This window comes from Sus scrofa, chromosome 1 (assembly GCF_000003025.6).
Source record: "Sus scrofa isolate TJ Tabasco breed Duroc chromosome 1, Sscrofa11.1, whole genome shotgun sequence".
Lineage (NCBI taxonomy): Eukaryota > Metazoa > Chordata > Mammalia > Artiodactyla > Suidae > Sus > Sus scrofa.
The window spans coordinates 130673458-130697174 of NC_010443.5; the positions used below are offsets into that span (position 1 = coordinate 130673458).

At 39.6% G+C, this 23717-nt stretch overlaps 1 protein-coding gene across 1 annotated transcript in view; it reads right to left on the bottom strand.

Moving 5' to 3' along the window:
- KNL1 (kinetochore scaffold 1) overlaps window positions 1-23717 on the bottom strand; it is a 76497-nt gene that overhangs the window by 20965 nt on the left and 31815 nt on the right. The window contains 8 exon segments of the mRNA XM_021097610.1: window positions 225-315; window positions 2924-3039; window positions 12966-13064; window positions 13809-13876; window positions 14550-14688; window positions 17795-18195; window positions 18198-21869; window positions 21872-22850. Of these exon segments, the coding sequence (XP_020953269.1) occupies window positions 225-315; window positions 2924-3039; window positions 12966-13064; window positions 13809-13876; window positions 14550-14688; window positions 17795-18195; window positions 18198-21869; window positions 21872-22850 (5565 nt within the window).

Consider the following 23717-nt stretch of genomic DNA (forward strand, 5'->3'; position numbering starts at 1 on the left):
AAATACAAAAAAAAAAAAAAAAATTCAAATATATTTCATATATTAAATTGATCACTTAGTGTTTGAAAAGATTATATATTAACAATGACTCGTATATAATAAAACCTAGTTAACATATTACATCTGAGAAGTAAATTAAATACTCATCACTAATTACTAGTTTCACAATAAACATTGTTCAAAATGTCTACACTGATTCCATTCAGAAAATGAAACAAAAGTACCTCCTCATCAGAGCAGTGTCTCATTCTTTCCCACAGGTTCCTATTTACATCAGTCAATAGTTTATCTTGGTTCAGTGCAGAAAGCTTTAATCTGAAATACAGAAAAGTTAATTAGCATGGAGCTCAGAATTTAGCTATAATGAATCAACTTGGATCTGTAGGCGTACTTAATTTAATTTTTCCTAGTTCTTTTCTACATAAAGTAGGGAATTCACTCAGAAACAGTAGCCAGCCTGATTTGTTCTTTTTCTTTTTTTCACTTTTTTTTTTTTGAGGGCCCCACCAGCAGCATATGGAAGGTCCCAGGCTAGGGGTCTAATTGGAGCTACAGCTGCCAGCCTACACCCCACAGCCACAGCAAACAGGGATCCGAGGTTCGTCTTCGACCTACACCACAGCTTACAGCAATGTCAGATCCTTAACCCACTGAGCAAGGCCAGGGATTGAACCCATATCCTCATGGATCCTAGTTGGGTTCATTAACTGCTGAGCTGTGAAGAGAACTCCCGTGCCAGCCTGATTATTTCAACACTTGTAGAACAGTTCTAGGATGTTATGATTCAAAAATGTCTCTGCCAAATAGAAATCTCATCCTCCAAAATGAAAAAAAATTGTCTTTTTTGGGGCCACAACTGAGGCATATGGAAGTTCCCAAGCTAAGGGTTGAATCAGAGCTACAGCTGCCGGCCTACACCACAGCAACTCAGGATCCAAGCTGCGTCTGCAACCTACACCACAGCTCATGGCCACAATGGATCCTTAACCGACTGAGCAAGGCCAGGGATCGAACCCAGGTCCTCATGGATACCAGTTGGGTTCGGTAACCACTGAACCATGATGGGAACTCCAAAGTGAAAATATGTTGCTTATAAAGAATCCTCAGAGTTCCCATCGTGGCGCAATGGTTAACGAATCCGACTAGGAACCATGAGGTTGCGGGTTTGGTCTCTGGCCTTGCTCAGTTGGTTGGGGATATGGCATTGCCGTGAGCTGTGGTGTAGGTCACAGACGCGGCTCGGATTCCGCGTTGCTGTGGCTCTGGTGTAGGCTGGTGGCTACAGCTCTGATTGGACCCTTAGCCTGGGAATCTCCATATGCCGTGGGAGCGGCCCAAGAAAAGGCAAAAAGGCAAAAAGACAAAAAAAAAAAAAAAAAGAGAATCCTCAAGGCCTGCGAATGCATAATTATTCAAAGTTGTAGCTTTTATTTTAAGTAAAAGTTCCAATTCAGTTCAAAGTCTTATCTCACCTTTATAAGAATAGCATTTAAAAAAAGCAGCAATGCTATTTATTAGTCTCTTGTTAATAAGCAGAGGAAATAAATTTTTATCAGATGATCTTATATTCATGCACATAGGTGCAAAATCAAACAGTAGAGCACATTTAACAGACCTCATTGTATGCAAGATCTACTTATTCAAAACAAAACATTCTCAGACAAATCTTGAGACATCCAACTCTTTTAAACAACATGAAGATAAGAAATCTGTCTTGTTCATGATGAACCTCAGGACTTAGTACAGAGGCACATAGTAGGTGCTCCATATTTATTTCTTTAATAAACAAACCAGAATCAGGCAAATCAAATCTTCAGGACTTTAACAGCATCATAAATTTCTAGTTTTAAAGCTACTTAACTCCTTTAATTTTAATTTTTAATTTTTTAAATTTTTTGTCTTTTTGCCATTTCTTGGGCCACTTCTGTGGCATATGGAGGTTCCCAGGCTAGGGGTCGAATCAGAGCTGTAGCCACTGTCCCACGCCAGAGCCACAGCAACGTGGGATCTGAGCCGCGTCTGTGACCTACACCACAGCTCACAGCAACGCCGGATCCTCAACCCGCTGAGCAAGGCCAGGGATCGAACCAGAAACCTCATGGTTCCTAGTCGGATTCATTAACCACTGTGCCACGACGGGAACTCCATCCTTTTAACTTAATTTATTGAGGTAACAATGGCTTATAATATGTAAGTTTCATGTGTACATTATATTTTGATATTGCTCACACCAAAAGCTTTAAAAATGATTCTTAAGAGTTATTCTATTTATTTTCAGTTTGTAAGATTCAACTTTAGTTCAGCAATTCTAGGTAAGTATGATATAAACATTATTTTGGGTTGCAAGTTCTGATTTACCTGCGAGAATCTGGATATATCTAATTTGTACTCTGCAGCATCTACTTATACCAAACCACTAAGCTTAGTCTGAGTAAACCATATACTTTTATAAATGTAAATTAAGGGCAAATGTGATAAAATCATGAACTCAAAGGCAATCATGAGTTTAGGCACATATAAATCTCTAACGGGTACTATCTTCTTTTAAAGATTTTTTTTTTTGCAATCAGTTTGTTATCATAACCTAATAATTATTGTTTATTAAGGACCTACTCTTTGCTAAGAATGGCATGAAAACTTTCATATACACTATTTCTACTGCTCATTTCTCCCTACTGAGTAGCTATTAATACCCTCAATTCACAGATGTGGAAATGAGGGTTAAATGACTTACATAAGGTTATACAGCTAATGCTATCCAAGAATGAACTTTCATCTGACTACAAAGCTCTTTCCCACATTCCATATGACACTGCCAATTAATGCTGTCAGTTTTTCCTATGCCAGTGTTACTCTAGTCAAACCCCGGCACACAAATTATTCACCCATCCAACAAAACATAAAAAAATGAAAACTTTCATACTCTTCAATCTTCTGGCGAAGAGCTTCACAATCTTCTCTATAAATCTGTATTTTGGGCCGGTAAACACATTGACTTAACATCAGGTCTTCTGGAGTAGGTGGTGTGTTTACAGTAAACTGGAAAAAAAAAAAAAATTCCCTCAAAAGCAGTATTTTGAGGACAAAACCATGCTCAAGAACTGTTTCAAGTCTGAGTGCCTATTTTATTTATTTATTTATTTATTTTTCTTCTTAAGGCTGCAGCTACAGCATATGGAGGTTCCCAGGCTAGGGGTCGAATCAGAGCCGCAGCTGCCAGACTACACCACTACCACAGCAACGCAGGATCCAAGGTGCGTCTGCAACCCACACCACAGCTCGTGGTAACACTGAATGCTTAACCCACTGAGCAAGGCCAGGGATTGAACACATGTCCTCATTGATACTAGTCAGGTTTGTTAACCACTGAATCCTTATGGGAACTCCTCAGAGTGCCTATCTGTAAAAATTATGCAGGAATTCTGTAGTGGCGTAGCAGAAATGAATCCAACTAGGAACCATGAGGTTTCAGATTCGATCCCTAGCCTCGCTCAGAGGGTTAAGAATCTGGCGTTGGAGTTCCTGTCGTGGCTCAGTGGTTAACGAATCCGACTAGGAACCATGAGGTCGCGGGTTCGGTCCCTGCCCTTGCTCAGTGGGTTAACGATCCGGCGTTGCTGTGAGCTGTGGTGTAGGTTGCAGATGCGGCTCGGATCCCGAGTTGCTGTGGCTCTGGCGTAGGCCGGTGGCTACAGCTCCGATACAACCCCTAGCCTGGGAACCTCCATATGCCGCGGGAGCGGCCCAAGAGATAGCAACAACAACAACAACAAAAAGACTAAAGACCAAAAAAAAAAAAAAAATCTGGCGTTGCTATGAACTGTGGTGTAAGTCACAGACTCGACTCGGATCTGGTGTTGCTGGGGCGCTGGTGTAGGCCAGCAGCAACAGCTCCGACTGGATCCTTAGCCTGGGAACCTTCATATGCCCCAGGTGCAGTCCTAAAAACACAAAAGAAAAAAATAAATTAAAAAAATAATAATAAATAAATAATATACAAAGAAAAATTGGAAAAATTCCAATTTTTTTGTTTTTACGTTTTTTTTACAGATGAACCAGAAGCATATGGAAGTTCCCAGGCTAGGGGCTGAACTGGACCTGCAGCTGCAGGCCTACGGCAAGGCAGGATTCAAGCCTCATCTGCAACCTACAGTGCAGCTTTCGGCAATGCCATATCCTTAACCCACTGAGCAAGGCCAGGGATTGAACATGTGTCCTCACAGAGACAACATCAGGTCCTAATTAACCTGCTGAGCCATAATGGACACTCCCAAAAACTGTTAAGCTACTAGTTGGAAACTGAAATCAAGTCTCTGAGGTCAAAGTCCATTTCTTTTTCTCTCCCTCTCTCTCTCTTTTTTTTTTTTTTTTTGTCTTTTTGCCATTTCTTTGGCCGCTCCCGGGACATGTGGAGGTTCCCAGGCTAGGGGTCTAATTGGAGCTGTAGCCGCCAGCCTACACCAGAGCCACAGCAACGCGGGATCCGAGCCGAGTTTGCAACCTACACCAGAGCTCACGGCAACGCCGGATCCCCAACCCACTGAGCAAGGCCAGGGACTGAACCCGCAACTTCATGGTTCCTAGTCGGATTCGTTAACCACTGCACCAAGACGGAAACTCCCCAAAGTCCATTTCTCATAGATGTTGACAGAAACTGGATGTTTCACACAAAGTACTGAAAATGATTTGAAAATGACTACATGTTAACTTGTCAATTATACTTTGATAAAGCTGGGGAAGGGGGAGGAAAATGGCTACATAATATTCTTATAATATCAATACCTGAAAATTCAAATTTACCAGGAGCCTCTTCATTAAAGGAAAGAAAAAAGATGCCAATTTCCCAGATTATCCTTTTCTATTCTCTTTCTCTATTCCTGATCCTTACTTCTATCCTAGGTTGTACTCAAACTTTTCTGGCATATGTAAAGTAAGACAGTAAAAATTTGGTTATTTTTAAAAAGTCTTGGAGTTCCCATCATGGTGCAGCAAAATGAATCCAACTGGGAACCATGAGGTTGCAGGTTCGATCCCTGGCCTTGCTCAGTGGGTTAAGGATCCAGCGTTACATGAGCTGTGTGGTGTTGCAGACGTGGCTCGGATCTGGTGGTGTTGTGGCTCTGGCATAGGCTGACAGCCACAGCTCTGATTAGACCCCAGCCTGGAAACCTCCATATGTTGCAGGTGGGGCCCTAAAAAAGACAAAAGACAAACAAACAAACAAACAAACTATATATATATATATATATATATATATATATATATATATTCATTTATAAAGATCTTATAGCTCTAATACTATCACTTTTGGATGTCCTTGAAGCAACTGCAAAAACCAAGTCAGCTCATTCCAAATAAAAATCAAACTAAACAGGAGTTCCTGTCGTGGCACAGTGGTTAATGAATCTGACTACGAACTATGAGGTTGAGAGTTCGATCCCCAGCCTTGCTCAGCGGGTTAAGGATCTGGCGTTGCCATGAGCTGTGGTGTAGGTTGCAGACATGGCTCAGATCCCACGTTGCTGTGGCTCTGGTGTAGGCTGAAGACTACAGCTCCGATTCAACCTCTAGCCTGGGAACCTCCATATGCCGTGGGAAGTGGCCTTGGAAAAGGCAAAAAGACAACAACAACAACAAGTCAAACTAAACAATATCCCACAACTGTCCATTATTCATAGGCAGTGTGGCACGGAACAAATTGTTTTACCACTATGCTTTGGTCTTCTTATCTATAACATGGGCACAAAATTAACCAACCTATTAAGATTAAAGTAAAAACTGTATTTATTTTATTTATTTTCTTTTTTCGTCTTTTGTCTTTTTAGGGCCGCACCTGTGGCACATGGAGGTTCCCAGGCTAAGGGTTGAATCGGAGCTATGGCTTCGGCCTACATCACAGCCACAGCAACGTAGGATCCAAGCTGCGTCTGAGACCTACACCACAGCTCACGGCAACGCCGGATCCTTAACCCACTGAGCAAGGCCAGGGATCAAACTTGCAACCTCATGGTTCCTAGTCAGATTCATTAACCACTGTGCCTAGACGGGAACTCCAAGTTGTATTTATTTTAAAGGTACCAAAGCTCAGGGCCTGCTAAAGTAATATAACAAATGTTAGTTTCCTTTTATTCTCCCTTTTTAGTTGATAAAATAAAAGGAAATACGAATGAAGTTTTAATCTGCTTTCTCTATCTATAACAAGCTTTCCAACAGATGTGCTAAGAAAGTATAAAGTGCTAAAAGCAAAACAAACAAAAAAAGTGCTAAGAGCAACTATAATTGAAGTATTTTTTAGGCAAAATTTATAAGCAAAAATCAAAGCTCAATGCTTCTCAAAAAGAAATGGCCAACAACTGGAGTTCCCATTGTGGCGCATTGGAAACAAATCCAACTAGCATCAATGAGAAAGCGGGTTCAATCCCTGGCCTTGCTCAGTGGGTTGAAGGGTCTGGCATTGCCGTGAGCTGTGGTTTAGGTCGCAGACATGGCTCAGATCCTTTGTTGCTGTGGCTATGGCGTAGACCAGAAGCTGTAATTTTAATTTTGACATTAGCTTGAGAACTTCCATATGCTGCAGATATGGCCCTAAAAAGCCAAAAAAAAAAAAAAAAAAAAAAAAAAGAACAAAAGAAAGAAATGGCAACACTAGATTTCTTTCTTTCTTTCTTTTTTGATCTGAGGCATGTAGAAGCTCCCAGGCCAGGGATTAAACCTATGTCATAGCAGTGACAACACCAAATCCTTAACCACTAGGCCACCAGAGAACTCCAGATTTTCTCAAAGAAATCAAGCCTCCTTGGGAAATTGTCTGATTGTCCTTCATAGAGGAGCCAAATACTTGATAAAGGAGTATTTCTCTTTATATTAGTATTTGGACAAGAAATGAAAAAAACTAAGAAAACTAGGATATCATTATTTCACAAGTCCCAATGAATTACTGGATAGTGATCTTTTTTTGCCACACCTGCACCCTGCAGAAATTCCCAGCAACAGCAGTGACAACATCATATCCTCAACATGTAGAGACACTGGAGAACTCACAGGTAATGATTATTAATGGATGATCATCACATCATCACCAGATATTATCTCCTGATGGAAGTACAGATATAAAGTAAACTTGAAAAACAAATCATCTGATAAAGCCTCTACCAATTACAAAAAATACAAAAGACAGAGGAATGCATTGAAATGAAAGTTTGAATATGCACAATGGACAAAATTTGTACTTACCACTGGATAGAAAACCTGGTTTCAACATTAAAAAAAAAAGAGAGAGAGAAAGAGAAATACAGAAGAGGACCTTATACTTTAAAAGACAATTGAGAGAGAAAGCTATCAACTGTTTAAAATGTTTGGACTTCACTCAAAAAGATACATGTGCCCCAATGTTCATTGGAGCACTATATACAATAGCCAAGACATGGAAGCAACCTAAATATCCATCGACAGAGGAGTGGATGAAGAAGATGTAGTACATATACATATAGAATATTACTCAGCCACAAAAGGAATGAAATAATGGCATTTGCAGCAATGTGGATGGACCTAGAAATTAGCATGCTAAGTGAAGTTAGTCAGTCACAAACATCATATCCTATCACATGCGGAATCTAAAAAAAGGATATGATGAACTTATTTCCAGAATAGAAACAGACTCACAGACTTTGAAAAACTTATGGTTACCAAGGGAGATAGGTTGGGGGTGAGGGATGGAAATGTTCTAAAATTAGGTTGTGATCATGGCTGTACAGGTATAAAAATAATAAAACTCACTGAATTAAAAAATGTCGGGGAGTCCCTGTCATAGTGCAGTGGAAACGAATCCGACTAGGAACCATGAGGTTGCGAGTTCAAGCCCTGGCCTCGCACAGTAGGTTAAGGACCCAGCATTGCCGTGAGCTGAGGTGTAGGTCACAGATGTGGCTTGGATCTGGCATTGCTGTGGCTGTGGCATAGGCCAGCGGCTACAGCTCCAATTAGACTCCTAGGCTGGGAACCTCCATGTGCCACGGGTATGGCTCTAGAAAAGACAAACAAAAAAAAAAAAAAAAAAAAAAAAAATTAAAGAAATAGAAAAAAATTTTCCCCTGTGATGAGAACTCTTGGATTTGCTCTTATAACAACTTTCTTATATGACATACAACAGTTTTAATTATATTTATCAAGTTGTACCTTCTATCCCTAGTACTTATTTATCTTACAATTGGAAGTTTGTATCTTTTCACTGCCTTGATCCAATTCCCCTTCTTTTCACCCATCCCCTTACCCCGCCCCTGGTAACTCCAAATCTGATCTCTTTCTTTCTTTCTTTTTTTTTTTTTTATTATCTTTTTGCCCTTTCTAGGGCCACTTCCTGTGGTATATGGAGGTTCCCAGGCTAGGGGTCTAATCGGAGCTGTAGCTGCCGGCCTACGCCAGAGCCACAGCAACACCAGATCCAAGCCACGTCTGCGACCTACACCACAACTTGGCAACGCCGGATCCTTAACCCACTGAGTGAGGCCAGGGATTGAACCTGCAACCTTATGGTTCCTAGTCAGATTCGTTTCCGTGTGCCACGACGGGAACTCCCTGATCTCTTTTATGAGTTTATTTTTGAAATAAAATTGACCTACAACACTATTATTAGTTCTTATTACACAATACAGTGATTTGATATTTCTATATAGAACCTTTGCTGGTGCTGCCAGCCCAGCTCCCGCAAACACACATATGGGTGCTGTACATTTGTCTATGAGGGCTGCTACTCATCCCCCACCTGTCTCAAGAAGACTATCCCCAGTTCTCCTCTAAAAGAAACTCACAGGAGTTCCCACTGTGGCTCAGCAGACTCTGACTAGTATCCATCAGAACGTCGGTTTGATCCCTGGCCTCGCTTGGTGGGTTAAGGTACTGGTGTTGTCATGAGATGCAGTGTAGGTCACAGATGCATTTCAGATCCCGCGTTGCTGTGGCTGCAGCATAGTCTGGTGGCTACAGTTCCAATTTGACCCCTAGCCTGGGAACCTCCATATGCCATAGGTGTGGACCTTTGGAAAAAAAAAAAAAAAATTTAAAGGAGAGTCCGTCATGGCTAAGCAGTTAACGAACCTTACTAGCATCCATGAGGATCCAGGTTTGAAATCTGGCCTCCCTCAGTGGGTCAAGGATCCGGTGCCATGAGCTGTGGTGTAGGTTGCAGACATGGCTCGGATCTGGCGTTGCTGTGGCTGTGGAGGAGGCCAACAGCTGTAGCTCCGATTTGACCCCTAGCCTGGGAATCTCCATGTGCCTTGGGTGTGGCTCTAGAATGCCTACACGCATACACACACATAAATAAATAAAAAATTTTAAAAATTAAAAAAAAAAAAAAAAAAAAAAAAGACTCACAGTCATCCAAGTCCTGGAACAGATAGAGAAGCCCATAGCTGTGAACCTCATTTTCTATGACCCATGCATACTCCATTTCTTTGTCCTTTCTCTACTTTGGGATTTTAAAATTTCTTTCCTGATACAGCATGAACTCCCTTATCATCTTGATGGGTCTGCTCCCAGAAGTACTCCCCTAGCACTGCCTCCTCCTGAACTCTGCAAGGCCTGAGACGAAAGAGGAAAACTCATACCCTTAAAGATTAGCCCTCTTCTGGAGTTCCTGTCGTGGGTCAGTGGTTAACAAATCCAACTAGGAACCATGAGGTTGTGGGTTCAATCCCTGGCCTTGCTCAGGGGGTTAAGGATCTGGCATTGCCATGAGCTGTGGTGTAGGTCGCGGCGGCAGCAGCTCCAATCCGGCATTGCTATGGCTGTGGTATAGGCTGGCGGCTAGAGCTCCAATTGGACCCTAGCCTGGGAACCTCCATATGCTGTGGGAGTGGCCCTAGAAAAGGCAAAAAAAAGACAAAAAAAAAAGATTAGCCCTCTTCCACTCTACCAGCATCCTCTTTGTTCCTCCTTTTCCCCTGTGCTTTCTCTGGTCCTTAGGTTACTCTTTCTGCTTTTCCTAAGAAGGGTGTAGACTCTAAATGCATATCAAGGCACCTTTCTACTCCCCATCTACAGCTGAGGCAAGGAGATGCTAGTGAGAAGCGGCACTATGTTGATAAGAATGATGAGGTTGGAGTCCCCGTCGTGGCAAAGTGGTTAACGAATCTGACTAGGAACCATTCGGCTATGGGTTCAATCCCTGGCCCTGCTCAGTGGGTTAAGGATCCGGCGTTGCCGTGAGCTGTGGTGTAGGTCACAGATGCGGCTTGGATCTGGTGTTGCTGTGGCTCTGGTGTAGACAAGTGGCTACAGCTCCAATTTGACCCCTAGCTTGGGAACCTCCATATGCCGCAGGAAGTGGCCCTAGAAAAGGCAAAAAGACCAAAAAAAAAGAATGATGAGGTTGGGGATGCATGACTATCTTCCCAGTTTCCATCTTTGACTTACTTCTCATATTTAGATACATAATCCTCCTGCAACTGATTTTTCTCTAAACAGCTTTATTGAGATCTAATTTATACATCCTATAATTCACCCACTGAAATATACAACTAAACGATTTAAAAATATATTAACAGGGTTGTACGACATCAATCAAAAGCTAATTTTAGAGCATTTTCATTCCCCTAAAAGAAATTTGATACCAATTATCTGTCATTTTCCATTCTCCTCCAGTCCCATCCCAGCCCCAAGTAACCATTAAGCAGTTCACTTTCTGGCTATTAATAATGCTCGTGTACAAGTTTTTGTGAGGATATATGTATTCAGTTCTTTTGGGTATATGCCTTGAAGCAGAACTGCTGGATCATATAATAATTTTATGTTTAACTTTTTCAGGAAATATCCAACTGTTTTCTAAAGTGGCTACATCATTTTCAGTCCTACCAGCGATATATGAAAATTCCAATTTCTCCACATCCTTGCCAATACTTATTTTCTATCTTTCTGACTACAGTTATCCTATCAGGTGTGAAACAGTAACTATTTCATTTCATTTTTTTATTTTTAGGGCCACACGTGTGGCATATGGAGGTCCCCAGGCTAGGGGGTCAAATTGGAGCTGCAGCTGCTGACCTATGCCACAGCAACGCAGGATCCAAGCTGTATCTGTGACCTGCACGATAGCTCACGGCAATGGTGGATCCTTAACCCACAAAATGAGGCCAGGGATAGAACCCAAATCCTCATGGATGCTAGTAGGGATACTAACTTGTTACTGCTGAGCCATAAAAGGAACTCCTCAACTCATTTTAATTTGCATTTTCTTAATGACTAATGATGCTGAATATGATTTGTTTTTTGGTCATATGCATATTTTCTTTTTTTTTAATTTTTATTTACTTATTTACTTATTTTTGCTTTTTAGGGCCACATCTGCAGCATATGGAGGTTCCCAGGCTAGGGGTCCAATCAGAGGTACAACTGCCAGCCTACACCACAGCCACAGCAATGCAGGATCTGAGCCGCATCTGTGACCTACACCACAGCTCACAGCAACACCAGATCCTTAACCCACTGAGCAAGGCCAGGAATCAAACCCACAACCTCATGGTTTCTTGATTCGTTTCTGCTCCACGATGAGAATTTCCATTCGCATATTTTCTTTGGAGAGATGTCTATTCTGATACTTTGAATATTTTTTATTTTTACTGATTTTTGTTTTCTCTTCAGGACCACACCTCTGGCATATGAAAGTTCCTGGGCCAAGGAGTTCCCACTGTGGCTCAGTGGAAGCAAATTTGACTGGTTTCTATGAGGATGCAGGTTCAATCCCTGGCCTTGCTCAGTGGGTTGAGAATCTACTGTTGCCATGAGCTTTGGTGTAGGGCGCAGACACAGCTCAAATCTCACATTGCTGTGGCTGTGGCCTACATCAGTAGCTCCGATTCCACCCCTAGCCTGGGAACTTCCATATGCCACAAGTGTGGGCCTAAAAAAGCAAAAAAAAAAAAAAAAAAAAAAAAGAAAGTTCCCAGGTAGACGTTGAATCAGAGCTGTAGTTGCTGGCCTATGCCATGACCACAGTAACGCCAGATCCAAGCCACATCTGTGATCTACACAGCAGCTCATGGCACCACCAGATCCTTAACCCAAGTCCTCATGGATACTAGTTCAGTGTTACTGCTGAGCTACAACAGGAACTCTGTATATATCTTTATTTTGAAAAATGTTTATTAAAAACTTCTGCTATAGTTGGTTTTTTTTGTGTTTGTCTTTTCTTTTTAGGGCCGCACCCACAGCATACGGAGGTTCCCACACTAGGGGTCAAATCGGAGCTGTAGCTGCTGGTCTATGACACAGCAATGCCAGATCTGAGCCTCATCTGCGACTTATACCACAGCTCACAGCAATCCTGGATCCTTAACCCACTAAGCAAGGCCAGGGATCAAACCCATATCCGACATGGATACTAGTTTGTTAACCATTGAGCCATCGTGACAAAAACTCCAGGTTTTTATAATAGGAAAATAATAGGAAAAAGCATGCATTCAGGAAAATGTATAAAAAACAAAATAGACGGCAAGAAATGACAACAAAAATTCACTTTTCAAAATTTGTGATTTTTTTTTTTTTCTTGCTTTTTAGGGTCTGCATATGGAAGTTCCCAGACTAGGGGTTGAACTGGAGCTACAGCTGCCGGCCTACCCCACAGCCACAGCAACATCAGGTCCAAGCGTCGTCTGCAGCCTACACCACAGCTCAGAGCAATGCCGGATCCTTGATCCACGGAGCAAGGCCAGGGATCGAACCCACTTCCTCATGGACACTAGTTGGGTTTGTTTCTGCTGTGCCACAATGGGAACTCCACATGGTATTTAAAAAAAATCAATTTTATGCTAACTCCAAATGTATCTTCTGTAGGACACTTTCTGTAGGAATTATGTGCTTCCTTAGATTCTTTTTTTGTTTTTTAATAAATGCTTACTTTGATGTAGTTTAAAAAGCAAGTATAATATATTTTAACTAAGATAACTATTTTGCCAAGAAATTGAACTTACTTTGGCCGGGAGATTGCTCTGTCGGGGTTTCTGTATTAGAATGTGGACCTGAAGAAGTATGAAGAACTCCTTTATTGTTATTCTTCCATCTCTGAATTTCTGAGGAAAGAGAAAAAAAGTTTGCATTCAAGGTGAGGAGCTCATTTTGACTACAACCACTTCATTTGTTTCTAAATAGCTTAAAGTACTTTGCATATATTTGTGGAAATATTACCTAGAGAGTTGTAGGCTACAGTTGAGCAGATTTTATCTAATATTCTTTCTTTCTTTTCCGTTTTTTGCTTTTTAGGGCCACACTCGTGGCATATGGAGGTCCCTAGGGTAGGGTTTGAATTAGAGTTATACCCATCGGCCTACGCCACAGCCATAGCAACAGCAACTCAGGATCCAAGCCGCGTCTTCAAACCTACACCACAGTTAACCTCAACGCCAGATCCTTAACCCACTGAGAGAGGGCAGGGATCGAACCTATGTCCTCATGGACACTAGTCAGATTCATTTCTGTTGAGCATGACAGGAACTCCTAATATTATTTCTTAAGGTTATTCAGTAACAGTAGAATTGAGATCTCCCAATTGTGTTTTTTACTCCATATAATTAATTGCCATGTTGGGTCTTTATAAAAAAAAAAAAAAAACCCTAAAAACTAGTTTTATGTATATTTGAAATATTTCATAGTTTAGTTCAGTGAAAAATGTCTTTGGTAATTTGATAGGGATTGCACTGAATACATAAATTGCCTTGGGTAGTATAGCCAAAAATATTTCACATTAAAAAAATTAAACAAGAGAAAATAAAATTAGGAAGTCAGTTGCATTAGAAATGAGAAATATTTTAACATACCTCCATCAAGCTCTGCTCACAAACAGTATCTCTGAGAAACTGTGATTCTATCTGAGTACTGGGGTGTGCTAAAAGTAAAGCAAATTCAGGTGAAGAACAAGTCAAAATTAAACTTAATTTTAGTTACCTTTTAGGTTTATGTATATTTCATGCTTTTTAAAAATTTTCTTTTTATGGCTGCACCTGCACCATATGAAAATTCCCGGGCTAGGGGTCAAATCAGAGCTGCAGCTGCTGGCCTCTGCCACAGCCACAGCAATGCCACATTGGAGCCACATCTGCAACCAAAGCCACTGCTCACGGCAACACTAGATCCTTAACCCACTGAGCAAGGCTAGGGATCAAACCTGCATCCTCACAGATACTATGTTGGATTCTTAACCCCCTGAGCCACAGTGGGAACTCCTGGTTTGTGTTCTTAAAGCTATCTACTAGGATCTTTTTGGAAAGACGGTTGTAAGACAGGGTGTATTACAGTTTGAAGGCTCAATTTAATGTTTCTATACTAATTCAAAGCTTCTTAAGAAAATCACTTCTATAATATGACACTTCTCAGTTTATTAAAATAACTAAGAATTAAAAATAAACTATCATTTTACTTATTGACTATTTATAACTCGTAAAAAGCTGTAACTTGTAAAAAGCTTATACAAATTTCAAATATCTCCTGAATTGAAATACATTTATTATTAGCCAGGTAAGCAGATGATTTCGATTATTTAGCCTTTTTGAAGGTCTTACTGCTAACGTCCAGAGAGGTCCCATCAGCTTTGATTGAATCCAGAGAACTGCTGCAACTAGATGGAGTCCTGCTCAGGCTTTTTATCAACACACTGTTAGCATTTTTATCTATATCCTCTTCAGCATGGTGATCAAAAATCTGAAATGATCAATAAATATCATAAGGATAAAGTCATAACACTGTATACTTATGATTAAATGTTTGTTGAATGCTAAGAGAAACACTTTTTTTTTTTGTCTTTTTAGGGTCACACCTATGCGGCATATGGAAGTTCTCAGGCTAGGAGTCGAATCAGAGCTGTAGCTGCCAGCCTATATCACAGCCACAGCAACGCCAGCATCCAAGCTGCATCTGCGATCACACCACAGATCATGGCAGCACCAGATCCTTAACCCACTGAGCAAGGCCAGGGATTGAACCTGAGTCCTCTTGGGATCTTAGTCGGGTTCGTTACCCCTGAGCCATGACAGGAACTCCCAAGAGAAATACTTCTAACACAAAACTTATCCTCTGATCATATAAAATACCTTAGTAGAGAATTAGAATAAATTACAGCCAAATTATTAGGCTTTTAGAGTTTGAAGTAATTTTATTTAAAAATATATAGAAATAAATAGAGCTCCTTATAAAGAAACTGTCAAGAAAATGAATCTGACAGAATATTTAAAAACTTATTGATGTCTGATGGAAATTTCTGAAAAACACAATTTAGAGACAGTTCCATTAATACAGTATATACTTCCTCACAGTTTTCTATTTCCTTTGTTTTGTTTTTTTTATTTCCTTTGTTTTTAACCATCTTACAAAAATGTTCATTTAAAAGCACCCTAGCTCCTTAAGAGTTCTGTGGGATACTGGTTTTTTCTTTTTGAAGTGGTTTCATTTCACCAGTAACTAAAACTGGAGTAAACCAAAAGAAGTAGATTAGAAAAACACTCCTCAAAGCTGTTTCTCATGTCTTATTAGCAGAAAGTCTTCAAAACAGAATTCTTAAATTTTCCAGTAGATATTGAATTCACTGAGATACTCAAAGGAAATGAAACTTATTAACGTCAACAAAGCTTCATTAATTCACTTTCATGTATTTGCCATTAAATCAATTTATTATTTAAATATATATATATAGTAATAACTTCAGGCATTATACTGCATAAGCAAATGGTTTCTCAGAGGTATTTAGGTTACAGCCAGATCCTATGAGCTACCAAATGTTGACCATTCAATTACTCAACTACTGGCCACCAGGGTCAGGGCTACCACACTGCAAAAAACCAGAACAGAATAATGGTTGTATATGGTGGCCTGTCTAGAATATAGAGAAGAAACTTATTCCCAGGCTTTAGTACTTCCTTCCCCAAGGGATCAAGATTCCTTTGGCTGAAGTCAAATAAGTCATATGGTCCCTATCATTTTAACCAATTGACTTTATAGGCCGTATTTATCTGCCTTCTTACGTTTTTAAGGACAATATAGTCTAGGATGCATGCTCCATGAGAATAGATTTTTGTTTGTAAATTCCCACTGGTGCATTCCCAGGACTTAAACAGAACCTAGGACATATTAGACCCTCAAAAAAATTTATTAAACAAAATAATACAATAATAATAATAATAAATATTTATTATACAAAATAATAAAATTATATCTATGAAATAATTTTCATAGAAGCTACTCAGTTATCAATTTCATATTACCGATACTACTTTCAAAGTTTCACAGATGAACCATTTCCTCAGGGCCTCACCTTATGGAACCACTGAAATCATCTTCTAAGCTTACTTGGTTCTCAAAAGTGTTTAAACTTTGTCTATGAACTTATGATACTTCCTAATCTTTATTTCTCCACCCTATAAAACAGTTTGAGTGATAGGTTGTATTCTCCCCAAGTTATCCAAATCATAGTGTTCCCTCAACATTAAATTTTTTTTTTTTTTTTTTTTTTTTTGTCTTTTTGCCTTTTCTAGGGCCGTTCCCGCAGTATATGGAGGTTCCCAGGCTACGGGTCCAGTTGGAGCCGGCCTACGCCACAGTCATAGCAACTCGGGATCCAAGCTGCATCTGCAACTTATACCACAGCTCACAGCAATGCTGGATCCTTAACCCACTGAGCAAGGCCAGGGATTGAACCTGCAACCTCATGGTTCCCAGTCAGATTCATTCATCACTGAGCCATGTCGGGAATTCCTATGTCTTTTTAAATAAACACAAAATCTCATTTACTTCACTTTGAGATACTGGGCTTGGTCTAGGCATTCTCCCTTCCTCAAAAGAAATGGACTCTCCCAGCTTCTATGTATCCTCATTAGCCAAGAAAATTCAGTCCAGCTTTTCTTTATGAAATTCACATCTTTACCCTCCAAATATTTTAACACTGAAGATGACTTTTGGAACTACACATACAATGCCTAGAGATTATCATATGCAAAGCAACAATAACAAATCATTAGAAGTGATAGAATATTTAGAATTACACAATTTCAACACTAATTTTTGTACTACTTTCCGTGTCATTTTTTTGTGCCCATCTGTCACTTCAAATTGTGTTTAAGTCTAGCTGCTGGTCAATTAATTTCTTAAGATTCTACATAGGGTATTTCTCTAGGCCTATAATTGAAAATGACCAATTCATACTTAACCAAGACTAAAATTAAAATTCAATACTCATAATTTTTTACTTTTTTTTTTTTTAAGGGCTGCACCTTTGGCATATAGAAGTTCCCAGGCTAGGAGTCTAATGGGAGCTACAGCTGTGGTCACCACCACAGCCACAGCAATTCAGGATCTGAGCCGCACCTGTCATCTACACCACAGCTCAAGGCAACGCCAGATCCCCAACCCACCAAGTGAGGCCAGGGACTGAACCTGCATCCTCATGGAGCTTAGCTGGATTTGTTACCACTGAGCCACAAAGGAACCAATGCTCACAATTTTTTTTTTTTTTTTTTTTTTTTTTTGCCTTTTCTAGGGCTGCTTCCTATGGCATGCGGAGGTTCCTAGGCTAGGGGTCTAATCAGAGCTGTAGCCGCTGGCCTGAGCCTGAGCCACAGAAACACGGGATCTGAGCCACGTCTGTGACCTACACCACAGCTCACAGCAATGCTGGATCCTTAACCCACTGAGCAAGGCCAGGGATCGAACCCGCAACCTAGTGGTTCCTAGTCAGATTCATTAATTACTGCGACGATGGGAACTCCACATAATTTTTTTAAAAAAGAACATTTCTTAGTTTTAAGACAGAGCTCACCTCCTGATCTTGTGCAGTATCATTAAACCTAATCTCACTTTTTCTGATTTTTTTCTCATTCTGAATATCATCTTCTTCTTCTTGTACCCAGGTTCTTTTCTGGCTATTGCAGCCTTCTTCCATTTTATTTTCAGATGGTGAAATCTCTTTTTGGTATGTCTCAGTCAAGGCGTTTTCCTCAGTATCTATGCTAATAGAATCTGACAAATTAATCTCACCAGGATATATAGGGAGATTTTCCTTATTTATATATTGAGAGGGACTTAAGTCCAGTTTAGCTGCAACAAATCCAGTGCCTGAATCCTTACTGGAGACTGGCTGAGTTTCCAAGTGATTTAAATCAGTTGTTTCTGCTGGAATCTGCTTCAGGTCATCAATACCGGTGACACTACAATTTCTTTGTTTGGCAGTCTGGGCAAAAATATACCCAAAGAACATCTCTTCACTTTATCTTTTACAACTGTCATTGACGGTACAGAATTAGTTTCAGCTCTATTATGAGAAATTTTATTTTCTTCATCTCTATCATCTTTAACATTGCTAGACACTATGTTAACATTATGTATTTCTGTAGCTTGCACTATACTTATATCACTGTGCGCCTTATTTACTAATTCAAGTAATTGTTCTGGAGAAGGTGGTATATGAACTGGTTGGAAATCTAAAAATTCTTCATTTTTTCCATTCAAATTATTCAGATTTGGTTTGACAGTACTAAAATTTGCAGCATTTGATACCATTACAGGATCTGATGTCTCTCTAGGATTGATAGGAGTTAGAACTTGCTTAGTCAAGTCTGAGTTACTATGGAAATCGATAACTACATTACATTTGGCAGTTTGAATATTTTTCTTCAGTTCTTTTTCTGAAATAAACTGTTTCTCATTATTGAGCATTTTAGAGTCATTTTCACATGAAAGTACAGAAGAATTTCCTCTAACAATATTTACATTCTTATTTCCAGCTTTAGACAAAACTGATTCATCTTTATTGACAATCCTCTGTTCTTGTTGAGGTGAAGGAGGTAACTGGGTTGACCGATGCTGCTGAGAAGCAACACAAATATCATCAACAAAGGCCTCCATCTGATCCCTTGAAAACTTAAAAGATACTCGCTTTGAGTTAAGTTTAGTCATCTCCCCCAAATCTTCACCACCAAGTAAAGTTTCATTAGCTGGTAGATTTGAGGGCTCCTTAATCAGATCTTGATCTTTGAGCACTGTTATGACACGGTCTAACTGTCCTTGGGTATTAGTTTGAACAACTTTTTCCTTCTCTAACAAAGAACAGGGAGCAGAAAGAGGCAGTCCATCAGATTTCAAATAATGTTCACTGGCCAAATTAGTTGCACAAGCAAGATCATTTTGCACCGGGCAATAACTGGCTTTTACATTTTTATCACATAAGGACATGGCATTCCCCTCCAAATTATCAAAAAGGGAAGTAACATTAGGTAAACAGGAATAATTATCACCAGATCCAAAAATAGAAGCTGCAGGACTGTTTGTAAAATCCACATTTCTTCTATCTCTACTATTTAAGTGACAGCTTTCAATTTTGGGTTTTTCTAGTGTACAGGCCTGGCCTGCAACTTTCATGACCTTTTCATTGATAGCAGTGCTATGGAATTTGATTTCTGTTTCACATTGACCTCCAGACAATGTATTAGTAGGAACACAGGTTATCACATGATGCTTTTGCTCAGGGTGGAGAACAATTTTGTTTCCTACAGCCAATGTTTGTTCTTTAGTGATTTCTTGAACAGAGCTATCATCCTTGGGAAAAGAAACACCCAAGGTTTTTTCTTTTGCTGTTCCAAATTTAGGGCACTCTTGAAGTATTTTCTCTGTGGCTTGGCAATCAATGAAAACAGTGTGGGACTTAGTACCTTCCAGATCACTGTGATTATCTACAAACATTACAGTTTTGTCTGCAGGCCTAGTGGTTATTTTATCTGGTGAGACAGTTTTACATTCTAAGACAGTTGTGTGACTTCTGGTGATCTCCATGTCATCCTGCCCACATGTATACAAAACAGTTTTGGAAGTTCCTTCCAAAGGCACCAAACGGGAATCCTCTCTATCTTCAGGAACACATTTGTTATTTATTTCCGTTGTACAACTCTGGATGACATCCATATCATTTTCATCATTCTTTGAAAATGCTATGGTCTTGTCATTCTTGAGGCTAAGGCTTTTCCTTCTCTGACTTTTGTCTGACAGGTGTTCATTCTGAAATCCAGACTGTTGTACATTTTTGTCATTTTTCCAAATGGCTGATTTATTAGATACTTCCACGTTATCATCAGCTATAAATGCTACAGCTTTCTCTAAAGGATGACTATTAGACCATTCCCCTGGTAGTAGCTGGATGACTTTTGCTACTGAACAATCATTTTCATCATTCTCTGGAAAGAAAACTCTCCCCTCAGCAGAAGTTGGCGTCACTTTTGATTTTCCTAGGCTTTTTCTTTTGGATAGTTCAAAGTTAGGTTGGTCTGGAAGCAAAGTTCTCCCCTTTGCTTGGTAGTCGATGAAAACAGTGTGGGATTTTGTCATTTCTAGTTCTTCATGATTATCTACAAACACTACAGTTTTGTCTATAGGCCTAGTGGTTATTTTATCTGGTGAGACAGGTTTACATTCTATGGCAGTTGTGTGGCTTCTGGTGATCTCCATGTCATTCTGCCCACATGTATACAAAACAGTTTTAGAAGTTCCTCCCAAAGGCACCAAATGGGAATCATGTTCATCCAATAAAGGTCTATGGTTTATTTCTACTGTATAACTCTGGGTGATATCCATATCATTCTCATCTCCCTCTGAAAATACAATAGTCTTATCAATTTTTAGTCTGCCAAGACTTTTCCTTCCACAAATTTTGATGTCTTGCTTTTCATTCAGAATTCCAGTTTTCTGTCTATTTTTGCCCTCAGATAAATCCATGGTATCATTAGAAATAAATACTCTTGTTTTTTCTATAGGACTTTCATTACATTTTTCAACTTTCACAGCTATCTGCCTATTTACTGTTGTTAGCTGATTGTTAGTGTCTTCTAAATTAGTCTTACCCAGTTCTAGAACTTCAGAAGGACCAAATCCAATGAAACCAGTGTGACTTTTGATTAAATCTATATTTTGCCCCTTCTTTGAACAAATAATTATCTCATTGTGAGAACAGTCAGGCATGGAATTGCCTACACTTTTCCTCAGTGACTCAGGCAGTTCAGAATTCTGGCCTGATACAGATTCCACTGTTTGATTGTTAACAGCAATATTATGACTTCTCATGGCAGACTGTCCTTTGGATGAAAATAATGGCTTTGTAGTAGGAAACAAAGATTGCTCACAAGAAATAGTATTTCTGTTATTTCCCAGTTGTACTTGTTTATCAAGACCTCCACCAGAGTATACTATACTATGGCTCACTGCTATGTCCTGGTGCATATCAGGTGACTGAGGAGAATTTTTATCAAGACAGGGTGCAATCTTCAAAACTTGATCTTTTTCCTTGTCCCAGGTATCAGTTGGTATGTTTTTAGATATTATGTTTGTTTTCTGAGATAATTCAATATGACCTTTGGTCATTTCTTCCCATTCATCGGAAGGACTTTTGCTATGAAAGTGAGATTTACTGACATTCACAGATGCCAAACTGTAAGAGGCAAGAGGTGACTGACTTCCTAAATTAGCTGTGTGACTTTTAGTCAACTCCATATCTTTATCTGTGAAGATTTCAGTCTTTTTGTCAGTCAATGAAATAAATAAAGGATTTTCCAAGCTCTGCTGCAATCTTTCCTTAGATACAAGGGGCTTTGAGCTACAATTTACTTTCATTTCCCCATCCTCCGACATAATTATATGATCTGGGGGCACCATTTCTTTTTCAGATACTGATGCAGCTGCTCTCTGTACATTTGTCTCATCTTGTTTAAAAATTTGATTGTCTATTGCAACTGTGTGACTCTTGGTAATGTCCATGCTATCCTCTCCTGAATAAACAGTTTTCTCTCTGAGAAGAGAGAAGGCATCTGGACTGGGATATATTTTAGAATAATTACTGTCATGCTTTAGCAATTTTTTTCCTCCCTCATACTTGAGAGACACTTGGTTAGTTCCATTGCATCATTACAAGTAGAATAGAAACATGTCTTAGAATCTTGAATAGCTGGACTGGAACATATAGATCCTGGGATCATGTCCAATGTTCTGATATCTTGGTTGGATGTCTGTGTAACTGTCTGAATTTCTATCCCTGTAATATGACTTCTGGTAATACGTATTTCACCATTAGGGTTTAAGGAAGGGTCTTGAAAAGCATCATTCAGTTTATCCTTAAAGGCTATCTTCTGTCCTGGGGCTTTAGTTCCATAACCTGTTGAAACATCCATCATGACATTCTGAGTTTGATTTTCTATATCAGACAGATTACGTGTTGAAGGTAACTTCTGTATAGTGTGGTTAACTGTCAAGTCCATTAAGTCATTGCCATAAATTGTACCATCATCACCTTTAAATTCCCTTACACTGGCCTCACTTGATGTGGGAACCAAAGTCTGAATATTGGCTGTATGACAATGGGTAAAATTCATCTCATCATCTTGTTCTCTAAAGAATCTAGTCATATTATTGCTATTTTCATCTACACTAAGAGATACATGCATTTGATGTATAGAGGAGGCCCCATTTGAGTCTTTGGAATGAAAATCCATCTCAGAATTTTCTTTATCAGGTCCTGTAAAAGGAGAAGCATTCAATTTTCCTATTTTCAATTTTTTTACAAAATCATTGAAATTTCTTTTCTTTTCTGAGGAAGAGTTTCGATCCATGGGAAATTTTAATTCTTCCTTCATTTTTGAATCCTCGGTGTGGAGCTTTAAGTTAGCCAGAAATGATGTGGTATCTATCTTGGTGGACTTTTCACTTTTCGTACAATCTAAAAGGCCTTTGGTAATCATCACAGTGTGACTTGCTGTCATGTCCATTTGGTTTTCATCTGAAAAGATGACTGTCTGGTCATTTGCATGTTTCCTTTCATGGCTGTATTCTGTTAAAATCTACAACAAAAGCAACATATATCAGATCAAATGCTAAGTTCTAAAAAGGTATTTTACAACATGTACCATGTAGAGAGTATTATATAAATAATTCAAAATAATGGTTTCATAATACATTGGTTAGTTTGAATCAATGGTGTGGTGTATAGCAAATAATTTTTTTTTTCTTTTTCGAGGGCTGCACACACAGCATATGGAGTTTCCCAGGCTAGGGGTCTAATCGGAGCTATAGCCGCCAGCCTATGCCAGAGCCACAGCAACGCGGGATCCAAGCCTCATCTGCAACCTACACCACAGCTCACGGCACCGCTGGATCATTAACCCACTGAACAAGGCCAGGGATCGAACACACAATCGCATGGTTCCTAGTTGGATTTGTTAACCACTGAGCCATGACAGGAACTCCTATTTTTAGTGTTTTTAACAAATAAAAAGTTAAATTATATACCCATTAGAATGACTAAAAAATAAAAAGACTGACAGTAGCAAATGTAATTATAATGAAAATTCTGATTACTGTATTAGGTCATTCTCATTCTAAGTAGAAAAGACTTGGGGAGTGCCAGTCATGGCTGAGTGGTAATAAACCTGAGGATGTGGGTTCAAGCCCTGGCCTAGCTCGGTGGGTTAAGGGTCTGACATTGCTGTGAGCTGTGGTGTACATCATAGACATGGCTTGGATCTGGCATTGCTGTGGCACAGGCCAATAGTTATAGCTCCAATTCAACCCCTAGCCTGGGAACTTCCATATGCCGCAGATGTGGCCCTAAAAAAAAGAAAAAGACTTGGAAGGAATAAGTGCATGATGGCTAATTTAGAATATACTCTATACTCTTAGGGATTGGGTTTTCCTGAAGATAGTGGTTT